Below are 15,997 nucleotides of genomic sequence, written 5' to 3'. Positions count from 1 at the left end.
CGAAGAAGAAGGAAAGGCGCCAATCACTACCGTGCACGAAGCTCCAGAGTCTGTTATCGACGTTGATGAAGCCACCGGTATTATTCCTAGCATCGAGTACGAAAGACCGACTGAAACAGAAGAGGTCAAAGTTGATACCATTGTGACTATTGAGCAAACACCTGAAGGTAAAGAAAAGAAAGTTACAAAGAAAAAGGTTACGAAACAAAAGGGCCAAAAACAACAGGTCGTTGAGACTGTAACAGTCGAAGAAGAAGGAAAGGCGCCAATCACTACCGTGCACGAAGCTCCAGAGTCTGTTATCGACGTTGATGAAGCCACCGGTATTATTCCTAGCATCGAGTACGCAAGACCGACTGAAACAGAAGAAGTCAAAGTTGATACCATCGTTACTATTGAACAAACACCTGAAGGTAAAGAAAAGAAAGTTACAAAGAAAAAGGTTACAAAACAAAAGGGCAAAAAACAACAGGTCGTTGAGACTGTAACAGTCGAAGAAGAAGGAAAGGCGCCAATCACTACTATTCACGAAGCTCCAGAGTCTGTTATCGACGTTCATGAAGTCACTGGAATCTTACCCAGCATCGAGTACGCAAAACCGACTGAAACAGAAGAGGTCAAAGTTGATACCATTGTGACTATTGAGCAAACACCTGAAGGTAAAGAAAAGAAAGTTACAAAGAAAAAGGTTACGAAACAAAAGGGCAAAAAGCAACAGGTCGTTGAGACTGTAACAATCGAAAAAGAAGGAAAGGCGCCAATCACTACCGTGCACGAAGCTCCAGAGTCTATTATCGACGTTGATGAAGCCACCGGTATTATTTCTAGCATCGAGTACGCAAGACCGACTGAAACAGAAGAGGTCAAAGTTGATACCATTGTGACTATTGAGCAAACACCTGAAGGTAAAGAAAAGAAAGTTACAAAGAAAAAGGTTACGAAACAAAAGGGCAAAAAACAACAGGTCGTTGAGACTGTAACAGTCGAAGAAGAAGGAAAGGCGCCAATCACTACCGTGCACGAAGCTCCAGAGTCTGTTATCGACGTTAATGAAGTCATTGGAATCTTACCTAGCATCGAGTACGCAAGACCGACTGAAACAGAAGAGTTCAAAGTTGATACCATTGTGACTATCGAGCAAACACCTGAAGGTAAAGAAAAGAAAGTTACAAAGAAAAAGGTTACGAAACAAAAGGGCAAAAAACAACAGGTCGTTGAGACTGTAACAGTCGAAGAAGAAGGTAAAGCACCAATCACTGCCGTGCATGAAGCTCCAGAGTCTGGTATTGACGTTGATGAAGCCACCGGTATTATTCCTAGCTTCGAGTACGCAAAACCGACCGAAACAGAAGAGGTCAAATTTGACACAGTCGTTACTATTGAACAAACACCCGAGATCAAAGAAAAGAAAGTAACGAAGAAAAAGGTTACTAAACAAAAGGGCAAAAAACAGGAAGTCGTTGAGACTGTGATAGCAGAAGATGGTAATACCAATGAAAACATTCAACAAGCCAATGACTCAGACAATGCACTACACGTTGCATTTATTGAAGACACTAACATGAAAACCTTACCAATTGATATCATGCAACATTCTAAAACACCAATCACATATATGACACCATCAAGCGAAACAGTGTCTAGCGGTGAGTCTAGAATGATTTTGTTTGATCCACTCTTCTAATCAAATGATTGAAGTTTAATTTTGGCATTTACTTAATCTTTTTCTTTTTTTTCAGATTCACGAAAAGATTTACAAGAAAAGGTAATATTTGCATGTTTATTATTTTCTTATCATCCTAACAATTTTTTTGTCAGGTTTATTTGGTTTAGTCGCATAGTACTATGTACTTATCATATCTTGTCGAAATAGGGTCCGCTTTTTTGTATATATTGCGGCTTTAATTGCTAGTATCGTTTATAGCTTTGCTAATTTTGTTGCTTTCTTATCATGATAAATGATTATTTAGGGTTTTGAATTTTCTTTACTTAAAAAGTTATGGTCTTTTAAATATTGTTATTGTTATGGTATTATTTTCATCTATTTTTCTAGTTTATTCATTATTGATAACAAATCATTCTTCCAATTTTTTCATGTGAATAAATTATATTCTGTCTTTTCTCCTTTGAAATAATAGCATTTTATTCTGATCAATTATTCATCTTTATTCATTTTTAATTATATTTTATTGAATCAAATATTATGGTTTTTCACTGTAAATTTTTACAAGAAGACTTCATAATTATTAGAGTGGTTCCCTTTGCCGAAATTTTCCAAATCGGAAAGTGTATTTGAGCTATCAATTAATTCCGTCCGTAAAGTAGCCGTCCTTGGAATCACTGACGAATTATGGGAATCGTTTAGTTCAGCCTTTACGTTGATTTTATTAAAAAAATTTGACTTTTTCAATTTTCTACGTAAAAGTTCAGATGATTCTTGAAACGAGTAGAAAGTTTGTTCATTGGAGCAAGAACACTGGCTACGCTTGTGCACTTAGCTTACTTTGCGCTACCAGTAATCGTGACTTATGCATTTTTCAAATTTATACCCCATTTCCTTAGTCACAAACTAAACTTTATTATACCGAGTTTATCGATCGTAGGAAATGCAATGCAAAGCCACAGTGTTATAAAAACATTCCTTCTCTGCGCGAAATGTTCAAAAATATCGTATGACGCTTGTACTAGGCAGATGACTTACATATAAATTTTTGTTACCTATTATACTATTTTCTAAAAATTGGCTTGTACAATAAAGTTCACCTGAATAAAAGTTTAGAATGAGTCACGTAATACGAATTTGAAGTGTTGAATAAAGAGTATAAATAACCAGTTTTGTTGGCGTATTAACTTTATAAATAGAAAATAACCCATATAAAATAATTATAAAAATGAGTCCAAAATAAAGTAATGAAGTGTTGCTAAGACCAGCTATTGAAAAATTGAAAAAATACTTGCAGTTTTAGTTAAACGAAAATTCCAAAATTCTGTGCTGATTTGGTTGTGAAAGTATTAACATAATTATAAATTAAAATTTTTTTTATTCTATCAAAGCATCATTTTTGTATTATAATTTCTTTTTATCTGATCCATAACTTAGAAATTATTTTCATTTCATCTGCTCTCATCTCATTTTTTTTCAATTGATTATCAATTTTTTTAAAGGTGTTATTAAACTATGGGTTTACTTTGGTTAACTTATGAATAATGTTGTAAAAAAATTTTTATTTTTAGGATGAAATTCTCGAAGAAGGATCAGAAAAACTCAAATATCAACCACAGAGAGCTGAAAATAAGAATCAAGATAAGAAGCCCAAGAAAAAGAAAGTTGTTTTTAACATTCCGGAAGAAGATGATATCAATCGCTCAAAAATGATTCGAGAAAATGAAGAATCTAAAATATCTGAAGTTGTAAAACCCATCGAAGAACAGCCGCAAAAGAAATCAGAGGAAACTAAAATAAATTTGAAAGAAGATAAGCCATCACTTCTGCCAATAAAAATAAAACATAATAAAATACAATCATCGAAATTAGTATATTCTAAACCAGAAGCTGAAGTTCAGTTTGCTCAAATTAAATTAAAAAAGACTGTTGTGCCGCAACGGAAACAATCTATTAAGCCAACAATCCCAAAAATAAGACTTAAAAGCCATATATCCTTTATAAATGATTGGCCTCCAACTTTGAAAGTTCCTGAAATAAAGAAGATAGAAAGAAATGAAATTCAAAAAGGAATTTTATCGAGAAATACCAAAGAAGCAGAAAGGTACTTAAAAAATTATACAATGAAGGAAATACCAGAGCTTGGATTAACCAATTTAGAAAAACTTGACCTAGAATTTTCAGAAATGAAGAAAGTTCCTCTCGAACAGTTTCATGAAATGAAAAGTGAGAAACAAACACAAGAGTCTGAAAAGTCTAGTACTTCCCTCAATAAAATTAAATTAAAGCAAATGAAAGTCGATAAAGAAAACAGAGAAAAAACGGAACTTAAACCAATGCCAATTCAACGTAAGAAAATTCAACCGAAAAAATTAGAATATTTAGAACCAGAAGATGAAATACAATTTGCCAAAATAAAACTAAAGAAGACGGAAGCACCAGAGCGAAAAAGGGAGTCGAAACAGAAAATACCAAAAGTCCAACTTAAAAGTTGCATCAAGTTTATATCTGACTGGCCTTCTGCTTTAAAAATACCTGAAATTAAAACGTTAAAAAAATTAAAAATACAAAAAGGTATATTATCGAGAAATAGGCATGAAGCAGAAAAATTGATAATTCAGTACCAACAGGACGATATAAAAGAGCCAGTTATAGATGACACGGTAAAAACAAAATTGATTGATGAAAAAATTGAAGTGATGAAAAAGCAGCCAAGCACAGAAGAGACGTCGGCTGAAATCGTTCTTCCACAGCCTCAGGAAGAAACACCTACAGAGAAACCGGAGGAAATATCGTCCACAGAGATTTCGATCAAAAAGAAACCAAAAAAGAAACCTACAACCGAGGAACAAGCAGAAGAGGCTATTACTTTGAAACCAATCACGACCGAAGAAGAAATAAAAACAGAAGAAATCGTTGAAGAAATCAAAGTGATCAAAAAGCCCAAAAAGAAACCAAGCACAGAGGAAACGTCTGCTGGAATCGTACTTCCACAGCCTCAAGAAGAAACACCCACAGAAAAATCAGAGGAAACATCGTCTACAGAGATTTCGATCAAAAAGAAACCAAAAAAGAAACCTACAACCGAGGAACAAGCAGAAGAGGCTATTACTTTGAAACCAATCACGAACGAAGAAGAAATAAAAACAGAAGAAATCGTTGAAGAAATCAAAGTGATCAAAAAGCCCAAGAAGAAACCAAGCACAGAGGAGACGTCTGCGGAAATCGTACTTCCACAGCCTCACGAAGAAACACCTACAGAGAAACCGGAGGAAATATCGTCCACAGAGATTTCGATCAACAAGAAACCAAAAAAGAAACCTACAACCGAGGAACAAGCAGAAGAGGCTATTACTTTGAAACCAATCACGACCGAAGAAGAAATAAAAACAGAAGAAATCGTTGAAGAAATCAAAGTGATCAAAAAGCCCAAAAAGAAACCAAGCACAGAGGAAACGTCTGCTGGAATCGTACTTCCACAGCCTCAAGAAGAAACACCCACAGAAGTACCGGAGGAAACATCGTCTACAGAGATTTCGATCAAAAAGAAACCAAAAAAGAAACCTACAACCGAGGAACAAGCAGAAGAGGCTATTACTTTGAAACCAATCACGACCGAAGAAGAAATAAAAACAGAAGAAATCGTTGAAGAAATCAAAGTGATCAAAAAGCCCAAGAAGAAACCAAGCACAGAGGAGACGTCTGCGGAAATCGTACTTCCACAGCCTCACGAAGAAACATCTACAGAGAAACCGGAGGAAATATCGTCCACAGAGATTTCGATCAAAAAGAAACCAAAAAAGAAACCTACAACCGAGGAACAAGGAGAAGAGGCTATTACTTTGAAACCAATCACGACCGAAGAAGAAATAAAAACAGAAGAAATCGTTGAAGAAATCAAAGTGATCAAAAAGCCCAAAAAGAAACCAAGCACAGAGGAAACGTCTGCTGGAATCGTACTTCCGCAGCCTCAAGAAGAAACACCCACAGAAAAACCGGAGGAAACATCGTCTACAGAGATTTCGATCAAAAAGAAACCAAAAAAGAAACCTACAATCGACGGACAAGCGGAAGAGGCTATTACTTTGAAACCAATCACTACCGAAGAAGAAATAAAAACAGAAGAAATCGTTGAAGAAATCAAAGTGATGAAAAAGCCCAAAAAGAAACCAAGCACAGAGGAGACGTCTGCTGAAATCGTACTTCCACAGCCTCAAGAAGAAACACCCACAGAAAAACCAGAGGAAACATCGTCTACAGAGATTTCGATCAACAAGAAACCAAAAAAGAAACCTACAACCGAGGAACAAGCAGAAGAGGCTATTACTTTGAAACCAATCACGACCGAAGAAGAAATAAAAACAGAAGAAATCGTTGAAGAAATCAAAGTGATCAAAAAGCCCAAGAAGAAACCAAGCACAGAGGAGACGTCTGCGGAAATCGTTCTTCCACAGCCTCAAGAAGAAACATCTACAGAAAAACCGGAGGAAACATCGTCTACAGAGATTTCGATCAAAAAGAAACCAAAAAAGAAACCTACAACCGAGGAACAAGCAGAAGAGGCTATTACTTTGAAACCAATCACGACCGAAGAAAAAATAAAAACAGAAGAAATCGTTGAAGAAATCAAAGTGATCAAAAAGCCCAAGAAGAAACCAAGCACAGAGGAGACGTCTGCGGAAATCGTACTTCCACAGCCTCATGAAGAAACACCCACAGAAAAATCAGAGGAAACATCGTCTACAGAGATTTCGATCAAAAAGAAACCAAAAAAGAAACCTACAACCGAGGAACAAGCAGAAGAGGCTATTACTTTGAAACCAATCACGACCGAAGAAGAAATAAAAACAGAAGAAATCGTTGAAGAAATCAAAGTGATCAAAAAGCCCAAAAAGAAGCCAAGCACAGAGGAGACGTCTGCTGAAATCGTCCTTCCACAGCATCAAGAAGAAACACCCGCAGAAATACCGGAGGAAATATCGACCACAGAGATTTCGATCAAAAAGAAACCAAAAAAGAAACCTACAACCGAGGAACAAGCAGAAGAGGCTATTACTTTGAAACCAATCACGACCGAAGAAGAAATAAAAACAGAAGAAATCATTGAAGAAATCAAAGTGATCAAAAAGCCCAAGAAGAAACCAAGCACAGAGGAGACGTCTGCTGAAATCGTACTTCCCCAGCCTCAAGAAGAAACATTGACAGAAAAACCGGAGGAAATATCGTCCACGGAGATTTCAATCAAAAAGAAACCGAAAAAGAAACCTACAACCGAGGAACAAGCAGAAGAGGCTATTACTTTGAAACCAATCACGACCGAAGAAGAAATAAAAACAGAAGAAATCGTTGAAGAAATCAAAGTGATCAAAAAGCCCAAAAAGAAGCCAAGCACAGAGGAGGCGTCTGCTGAAATCGTACTTCCACAGCCTCAAAAAGAAACACCCACAGAAATACCGGAGGAAATATCGACCACAGAGATTTCGATCAAAAAGAAACTGAAAAAGAAACCTACAACTAACGAACAGGCCGACGAGTTGTCAATCAAAAAACCATTACCAATGGAAGATGAGGTCAAAGTAGAAGAAGTCATCGAAGAAGTTTCCATTGTTGCAAAGCCGAAAAAGAAAACTAGTGTTGATGAAATTCATTCCGATGTCATTCTATTAAAACCTAAAGAAGAAACACCCGTCATTACTTCTGAGGAATCTTCATCAGCTGACGTAACACTCAAGAAACAGCCGAAGAAGAAACCGTCAACTGACGAACAGGCTGATGAGTTGTCAATCAAAAAACCATTACCAGTGGAAGATGAGGTCAAAGTAGAAGAAGTCATTGAAGAAGTTTCCATCGTTAAAAAGCCGAAAAAGAAACCTAGTGTAGAAGAATCGCATTCCGACGTAACTCTAACACAGCCTAAAGAAGAAAAACCCATCATTACTTCGGAGGAATCTTCATCAGCTGACGTTACACTCAAGAAAAAGTCGAAGAAGAAACTGACAACTGACGAACAGGCCGACGAGTTGTCAATCAAAAAACCATTACCAGTGGAAGATGAGGTCAAAGTAGAAGAAGTCATTGCAGAAGTTTCCATCGTTAAAAAGCCGAAAAAGAAACCTAGTGTAGAAGAATCGCATTCCGACGTAACTCTAACACAGCCTAAAGAAGAAAAACCCATCATTACTTCGGAGGAATCTTCATCAGCTGACGTAACACTCAAGAAACAGCCGAAGAAGAAACCGTCAACTGACGAACAGGCTGATGAGTTGTCAATCAAAAAACCATTACCAGTGGAAGATGAGATCAAACTAGAACAAGTCATTGAAGAAGTTTCCATCGTTAAAAAGCCGAAAAAGAAACCTAGTGTTGACGCAACTCATTCCGACGTAACTCTAACACAGCCTAAAGAAGAAAAACCCATCATTACTTCGGAGGAATCTTCATCAGCTGACGTTCCACTCAAGAAAAAGTCGAAGAAGAAACCGACAACTGACGAACAGGCCGACGAGTTGTCAATCAAAAAACCATTACCAGTCGAAGATGAGGTCAAAGTAGAAGAAGTCATTGAAGAAGTTTCCATCGTTAAAAAGCCGAAAAAGAAACCTAGTGTAGAAGAATCGCATTCTGATGTAACTCTAACACAGCCTAAAGAAGAAAAACCCATCATTACTTCGGAGGAATCTTCATCAGCTGACGTTACACTCAAGAAAAAGTCGAAGAAGAAACCGTCAACTGACGAACAGGCTGATGAGTTATCAATTAAAAAGTTTTTACCTACTGAAGTCAAGGTTAAGGTTGATGAATTCGAAGACGATTTAATCATTCAAAAACCTACAAAGGAATCAACATCGGACGAAACTGCTTCTGAAAGAATAGCTCCAGAACTACTTGGACAGGAGTTGTCAGGTGAAGTTGAATATCTTTTGAAAAGGAGACCTCCCGCAGTGTCTCCGAAGCCTATTGAAGATATTTATGAGGACGTTACAATTAAGAAGCTTAGGCCACGTCCTAAAATCAGCCCTAATTTAAATGAAATAACTGATGTCCAGTCAGTTACTTTTCGGCCTCGGATAACAAAAAGTCAAGAATGTGTTGAACAAGAATTTAAAATTTCACTGAATTCTTATGAAGAAGAAAATTTATCTCTAACTGGAAAAGTGAAACTTAAACCTCAAAAGAAAAAACTCACTTTTTCGGAAGAATCTAGCGAAGAAACAATTAATATTCTAGATGTGAACAGAGATTCGGAATCCGATGCTGAAGTTGATGAATACATTATTAATGAATTAGAAACAGATTTTATGAGTTTGCCTTTAAAAAGAAAAGTAGGCGTTCAACATATTCCTGACGATGCGGAAAACACAAATAACGATGTGCTTGTATCTATGAAAGCTCCCAAAAAATACTCTGTTGGGGAAACAGATGAAAGTGTGGCCTTGCACCTCAAATCTCAAAGAACCTCTACATTTGAAGAAGGTTTGAATGAATACTTTATAATTAAATTCTCTAAAAACAACATCGTTTGCTTTATTTATTTTTTTTTTCGTCCTCCAGTAAGGCGTTTTCCAATTGTCAAGAAATGGTCACTTTACTGATTTGTCTCGTGTCATAACAAATGCGGGTTAAATAAATGAGAGACCTTGTTTGTTATACCACCAAGCAAAACAGTAAAGAGACCATTTTGTGACAATTGGTAAACGCCCTATAAGAGCTTTATGATGGACTACAAAAGTTGACTTTGAATCAAATCTCACGGGACAATTTGGTTCACAATCTGGTTTTCGGGTGTGTTCGTGAGCTTACGTTCCTTGATATTGGAACCGCATTATTTTAAAAACGGAGGCACGTTTCAAGACGTGGTTGGGATAATTTTATAGGATTGTACTTTTTCGTTACTCAGCTCTTTTTTGACTGAATGTGTTCCTTTTTTGTGGGGTATAAATTTCAATACGTTTTAAATAAGAAATTCTTAAATTTTCAAAAGTAAAATTGTCTTTTAGAGTTGTAAAAAGTTTTATGTTTATTTTTTTGAATAAATCATACTTTTACGCACAATTCAACAAAAAATTTAAAAACCTATTAATTCATAATCCTTAACTAGAAACGTATTTAAATATATACACTACGAAAAATAGACGACATCTAGTAAAAAACAGACCCTGTCAGTACACAAAAAGTAAATTTTCTAAACAAAGAGAAAGTTTTCTAAAAGAAAAAAAAATTAGTAATTTTTTAAACAATCGATGAATTTTCAAATAAATTTTTGACTTATCTCGCAACACAGAAATCCTGGAAAAAGAGCATAACCACATCTCGATACGAGCCTTTATTTTTAAACTATGCTGATTTCATACCAACGAACGTAAGCGCACTTATACATACAGATACATGTTAGGAATTCAATGCAGTTTACGAAAATAATTGAACCAAAGTGCTCTACAAAATTTGATTCAAAAACTCGTTTTGGAGCCTATAATGAAGCGTTCTCTGGGCGGAAGCGATATAACGAGCCTTCTTTTTTAAATTCTAGTTTTAGCATTTGCTTTAATCTCTATTGCCACCTGAAAAATTTACCTACTACTTAAATCTATAAATATATACATCTAAAAAAAAAAAACAATCTTTTAATCTTTTTTAGAAGCAGCTCGTCTAAATCTTGAAAAGCCGGAGGTATCGATTGATGAAGGTATTTTTATAAGCACTCATTTATTAAATGTAGTTTTCATTACGTTTTTAAACTAAATTAAATGTAATTTTTTATTTTCAGACACTGAAAATTACTACACCATTGAAGACGGCGATGTGATGATCTCAATCTGTTCATATACTGCTGAAACTTCTGAAGCCATTAATTTAGTCGAAGGCGAAAAAATTTATGTTTTAGGTAATTTCTTACAAATGTATAATTTTTTTATATCAAATTTGATTGCATTAAGCTAAGTAAATTCATTTGCAGATCATTCAAACTCTGATTGGTGGTTTATTAAAAGAATAAATACAGAAGAAAAAGGTTGGGTGCCTGCTCAATACTTACTTCCATTAACGCATTATTCTCGTTACTTAGAAAAAAAGTTAAACGATAAAATAAATAAATTACCAATCTTTGAACGTAAGTATTATTATTCATTTAATTGTTAACATTTACACAATCATATTTATTGTATATTTAATTATGGTATAATATTCACAGAATCTTTAGAATCTTCGAATATAAAATCGACTGTTCCAAAATTCATAAAAGAATTAGAACCAATATGCACTTCTGATGGATACACAGTGCAATTTGAGTGTCAAGTAGAAGGATTCCCTAGACCTAATATAACATGGTTTAGACAAGCATCTATTATAAAATCATCTTCCGACTTTCAAATGTTTTATGATGATGATAACGTTGCAACGCTTATAATTAAAGAAGTATTTCCAGAAGATGCTGGAACTTTCACTTGTGTTGCAAAAAATTCAGTAGGGTTTGCATCTAGCACTACTGATTTAACCGTGACAGTTATGGAATCGGACAATGTACATGACATAGCTACGCTTTCAAAGAAAAGCTCTTCAAGGTGAATCTACGTACCATGTTTACATTTTACAAGTGCGTGCATTTGCCAATAAGATCATTTGATTTATTTAAAAAAATTTTTTACAGAGAGTCTTCATTAACTGACATACTAGAAGGAATACCTCCAACATTCTCTCGTCAAGCCAAAGCCGTATGCGTTAAAGAAGGAGATGATCTCGTGTTAGAGTTTCATTTAGTTGCAGTTCCAGAGCCTGACATGACTTGGTTTTTGAACAAAAATATCCTGACAACTTCAGAAAATATAAAAATTTCAATTGAAAGTGATATCCACATGTACTACAGTTCTCTAAAAATTAAAAAAATATTGAAGAGTCAAGAAGGACAATACACACTTTTAGCCAAAAATAGAGAAGGAGAATCAATGATTCATATCCCAGTTAAGGTATGAGCAATGTATTATTAAGTTTTCAAATAACTTAAGTTGTCTTAAAAAAGTAACTCCACCCAAGTGTCAGAAATAACTTCTACCCAACTTACACATACTAGTCTTTTTTGGTAAGTTAAGTAAGCTACCAAATTTTGAATCAAAATTCCCTTTAAAAATTATCATTTTCCCCTGATATAATTTGGAAATAATTTATTAGAATTATGAAGAATCAATTTTATTAACTACATATTTTTTGGGATGTTTCGCCAGGTGATGCGCTGGCATTTTCAGACAATTAACACGATTCTTAAGGGCTCAAAGGGGGCTTAAATAATTATATATTTCTATTTATAGTATTAATCTGAAAAAGTGAAAAAAAATTTTTTCAGAAAACAGACATAAGAGCCTTTTTCAATACTCCATTTAAAAGTACTTTGTCCAGTTAAATACTTACAAACACTTAAATTAACTTGTATCAGCCTATGACTCTTCAGCGAAGAGCATTGAGGATATCTAAGCTGTTTGTCGTAAGATTCTAAGTGATGGCTTGACACGACTAAGTTCTATGTCATTTCATTTTCTTCGATGGATCATTATCCATCAACGCAACCTCAAGCTAAGCATAAGATCAACTATGACTGCTTCCACAAACAATTTAATAAAATATTTTATTAAAATTTATCAAAAATAATCATTAATGAATAAATCCTCAATGCTCTTCGCTGAAGGGTCATAGGCTGATACAAGTTAATTTAAGTGTTTGTAAGTATTTAACTGGACAAAGTACTTTTAAATGGAGTATTGAAAAAGGCTCTTATGTCTGTTTTCTGAAAAAAATTTTTTTTTCACTTTTTCAGCTTAATACTATTAATAGAAATATATAATTATGTAAGCCCGCTTTGAACCCTTGATAAATCGAGTCAATCAACCAACACAAATTTTGGTCACGATATTCATGTACCATTTTGCGATCCAAATTTTCTGATAATATGTTTATAAGGAGCTTAAAAGTTTAATTTTTTTTTTGTATATATTACGTGGCAAATCTTGTAGAGTCACCTATCCAGTGAATGGAAAGTTTCAAAAAAGTTTGCTTAAATTTAGCTCAAATCAACGTTTTTAATAAATTAAAGGAAATTATTCAGATGGATTATAAAAGTAAATGTCTTTCTCTATACTGAATATCATTTTTGCAGAATTTTTACTTTCAACTTTCATTAATAAAATAACATATAAGGGAAACGATGCACCAGTGAATAAAAAATTTTTACCAGTAAATGAAACCATTATAATTAATGATAATATATTCAAAAAGTTTTTAAAAACTATTGAAATATTTAGTATTAATGCTCAATTATATTATAAAATTTCACTACTGATGAATTAGTTCAGTATAATTAAATTATATTAATTTATAAATAAAGTTTCAATCACTGGTGCGTTTTCAATCACTAGGGAGGTGACTCTATATAGAGCAATCGGTAAAAGTTGTGTTTCGATCATTTGTTTCATTATAATATTTTAATACCCAATCAAAGGCATGTTTATGCACATTTAGACGAATTTTTATGTAGTTGTACCTCCAACCCTTAATTATGAAATAGCAATTTAAACACTTCATTTCAGAGAAGTATTTGAGACGATAAGTGAGCAGGCGGGTATCATGACAATAATATATATGGGTCAAAATAATACTTTTTTAAATTTTCGTCCGCATGTGTGTCACCGATCTTGACGCGGTTTTCGTATGTTATAGTACGTGATAAAAAAGTGCCAAAACCAAAATTTTCGTATACGAAAAAAGCTCACGGAAACAGCTGTGTCTCAGTGCAAAATCAAAATTTTAGAATTTTGAAAAATGCAATGGAAAGAGGAGAAAAAATCCTTTTCAAAAATTAAATAAAAAAATTTTTGAATTTAAGGTGTATATAAGCTCTTAATTTCCAAAAATCAGCCTCAGAGCCAAAAATAAACATGTTCGTATCCAGCGATATGGCCAATATTGTAATATTTTCTTCTTCAAATCCAAATACAACTTCTGATAAATTTTGGTCATCAGCAGACAACAGACTTCATTATTAAGCATCATATGTGTCAAAAAAACATGGTTTTTCTCTAATTTTCCTTTATTCTTGACTCATATCATGTTCAATAATGAAGTTTGTTTGTCTGCCGATGACCAAAATTTATCAGAAGTTGTATTTGGATTTAAAGAAGAAAATATTACAATATCGGCCATATCGCGCCATATCGAACATGTTTATTTTTGGCTCTGAGGCTGATTTTTGGAAATTGAGGTATTTGGAGTTTATGAATATGATTTTTGACATCAAGTTTGAATTCCTCGTCAAATTTTACATAAAAATCATGTTTCAATAATTTTTTCATATTCACCCTTGGGAAGTGAAATAAAATATGAAAAATTAATTCAAAAAGAGGGGGGGACAGTTGACGCGATATAGCCCATGTATATTAGATAGGATAGTTCTTGCGCGGTTTGTTTCTTTCACTGGCAGTACCTTTTTAAATCTATAGCATTTTTTACTTCGTTTTCACAATTTATAACAAAAATTGTTTTCTATCATTTCTTTGTTTATTTCACATTTTTAATAATTATATTTTGTGCAGGTACAAACCGAAGATAAAGAACCGCCAGAAATATTAGAACATTTAAAATCTTATGTTATAAGAGAGGGTGAAACTGTGATACTATCTACTCATATAGTAGGTAATCCATTACCAGAAATATCTTGGTTTAAAAATGGACAGCTTTTATCGAGTACTTTGACGAAAAGAGATGGATGTGTCAATTCATTAACTCTTATCCAATCGCAATTATCAGATACAGGAGAATATTCTGTAGTGGCTACGAATAAATTAGGGAAAGCAGAAACTAAAGCAACTCTGACAATTAAAGGTTTGTACTTATTAAATTATTAATATGATAAACAATCAATCACTTTTAGAAAAATCATAAAACTTGTTCCATGATTTTACAAGTCCCAAGACTCGTACTATAATATTTTGTAATGTCACAATACAATAATATATCAAACTTATAGTTTTCGTTCAACTTTTTCTTTTTGTTGTACAGAATTCACATCTACGGACCAAGTTTCAAGGGAACCAAAAGGTTGGACCGATAAAAGTTCTTGGCTTCGGAATCACCATAAAGACGCTGATATTCATTTTTATGCTAGATCCCGACTCTTACGAAAAGATGAATATTTTTTCCAAATTTGGCACACTTTGTAACATCTTTGTCAGTAACCAATAAGCATTTTATTAATCAATAACAAACTCGCTTTTTTATGATATATTACAAATAAAAATATCCTTGATATCGAATAAAATGTTGTAAATTATCATTCAATTTCTAAACATATTTTGTAGATTACTTCATGAGCTTGTAACCTAAATATTTTATAATCTATGGAAATCTTTGATGTTTATATAAGGTCTCATGAGAAGTTTGTAAGACTACTTAAGTCATCATTTTACTATGATACAACATTGATTTGAAAGTCACTAATTAGTAACTAGTCACTTTATAGAACAAGTCAGTCTCACTTGAAAACATTTGTTTATATGTATGAAATATGCAACATATTTATTTTCTTTAAAGTATATTTAATGTTTAAATAAATTTAACTATAGAAAAATTTATAAACGAGAAATATTTTTAAAAATTTCTTAGAATTGTATGAAATGTGATAGTGCGTCTACAAACTATTACGACGTGTATGTCTTCTACAGATTATACAAGATTATATTATAAAATGGAGAAATGTTATTTTATGTACCCTTTTTTCCTGTGTTGGAAAAAAATATTCCTGCAAACTAATGAACGTTTCACCGATAATTATAAGATATCAAAATTCGATGTATATGTACTACATTCATGTAGGAATATTTTATTGTTAGTATGCGAGAATGCCTGTGAGTGTTGGTTTAATGAGACGTAAATATAGGTGCTTCTGTTGTAAGAAAAACCAACATTTAGAGGCATTCGCAATAGTTAAAAAAAATATTTTATTGAAATGTATCAACTTGAACTGTAAATAAAAATTTATTCTTGAATTTACAACTTTTTACATATTCCAAATATTTGTATAGATTAAGAATGATAATTTGAAGTAATTATCAACAAGTAAATTAAATATAAATTTTCTTAATGAATCAAGTAGTTAAGAATGCTAAGATAGTAACTGAAGAATCAATTGTTTGAAAAGGATTTTCTTCCCTTTTTCCATTTTACTTTTTAAAACTCTACAAAGTTAATTTTCACCGAGATGCAGAACTTTCCGTGATTCTTTTCCGTAAACTTTGGGTGTTAAATTTTTTCTTTTACATTTTTTGATGTGTCATGTTATTGTTTACCTATTGTAAA

General features: G+C 33.4%; 1 protein-coding gene across 12 annotated transcripts in view; it reads left to right on the top strand.

Annotated features, from left to right (window-relative positions):
* The window catches only part of LOC106652560 (titin), an 81,085-nt gene extending 65,398 nt beyond the window's left edge, over positions 1 to 15,687 (top strand). For 6 of the 12 annotated variants that reach the window (XM_023459737.1, XM_023459727.1, XM_023459734.1 and 3 more), the window contains 10 exons: positions 558 to 1,646; positions 1,740 to 1,765; positions 3,235 to 9,136; positions 10,299 to 10,346; positions 10,428 to 10,544; positions 10,617 to 10,769; positions 10,851 to 11,220; positions 11,307 to 11,622; positions 14,236 to 14,524; positions 14,702 to 15,687. In XM_023459737.1, the coding sequence (XP_023315505.1) occupies positions 558 to 1,646; positions 1,740 to 1,765; positions 3,235 to 9,136; positions 10,299 to 10,346; positions 10,428 to 10,544; positions 10,617 to 10,769; positions 10,851 to 11,220; positions 11,307 to 11,622; positions 14,236 to 14,524; positions 14,702 to 14,862 (8,471 nt within the window). In that variant the 3' untranslated portion in view covers positions 14,863 to 15,687. The remainder of the gene's footprint in view (positions 1 to 557; positions 1,647 to 1,739; positions 1,766 to 3,234; positions 9,137 to 10,298; positions 10,347 to 10,427; positions 10,545 to 10,616; positions 10,770 to 10,850; positions 11,221 to 11,306; positions 11,623 to 14,235; positions 14,525 to 14,701) is intronic. The other 6 variants (XM_023459738.1, XM_023459736.1, XM_023459730.1 and 3 more) reach the window with 5 other exon arrangements.
* The last annotated feature ends 310 nt before the right edge of the window (positions 15,688 to 15,997 follow it).

Source organism: Trichogramma pretiosum, unplaced genomic scaffold, assembly GCF_000599845.2.
Source record: "Trichogramma pretiosum strain Unisexual culture from Peru unplaced genomic scaffold, Tpre_2.0 scaffold32, whole genome shotgun sequence".
In the NCBI taxonomy this organism is placed as follows: Eukaryota; Metazoa; Arthropoda; class Insecta; order Hymenoptera; family Trichogrammatidae; genus Trichogramma; species Trichogramma pretiosum.
This window is presented reverse-complemented; position numbering and strand designations above follow the sequence as displayed.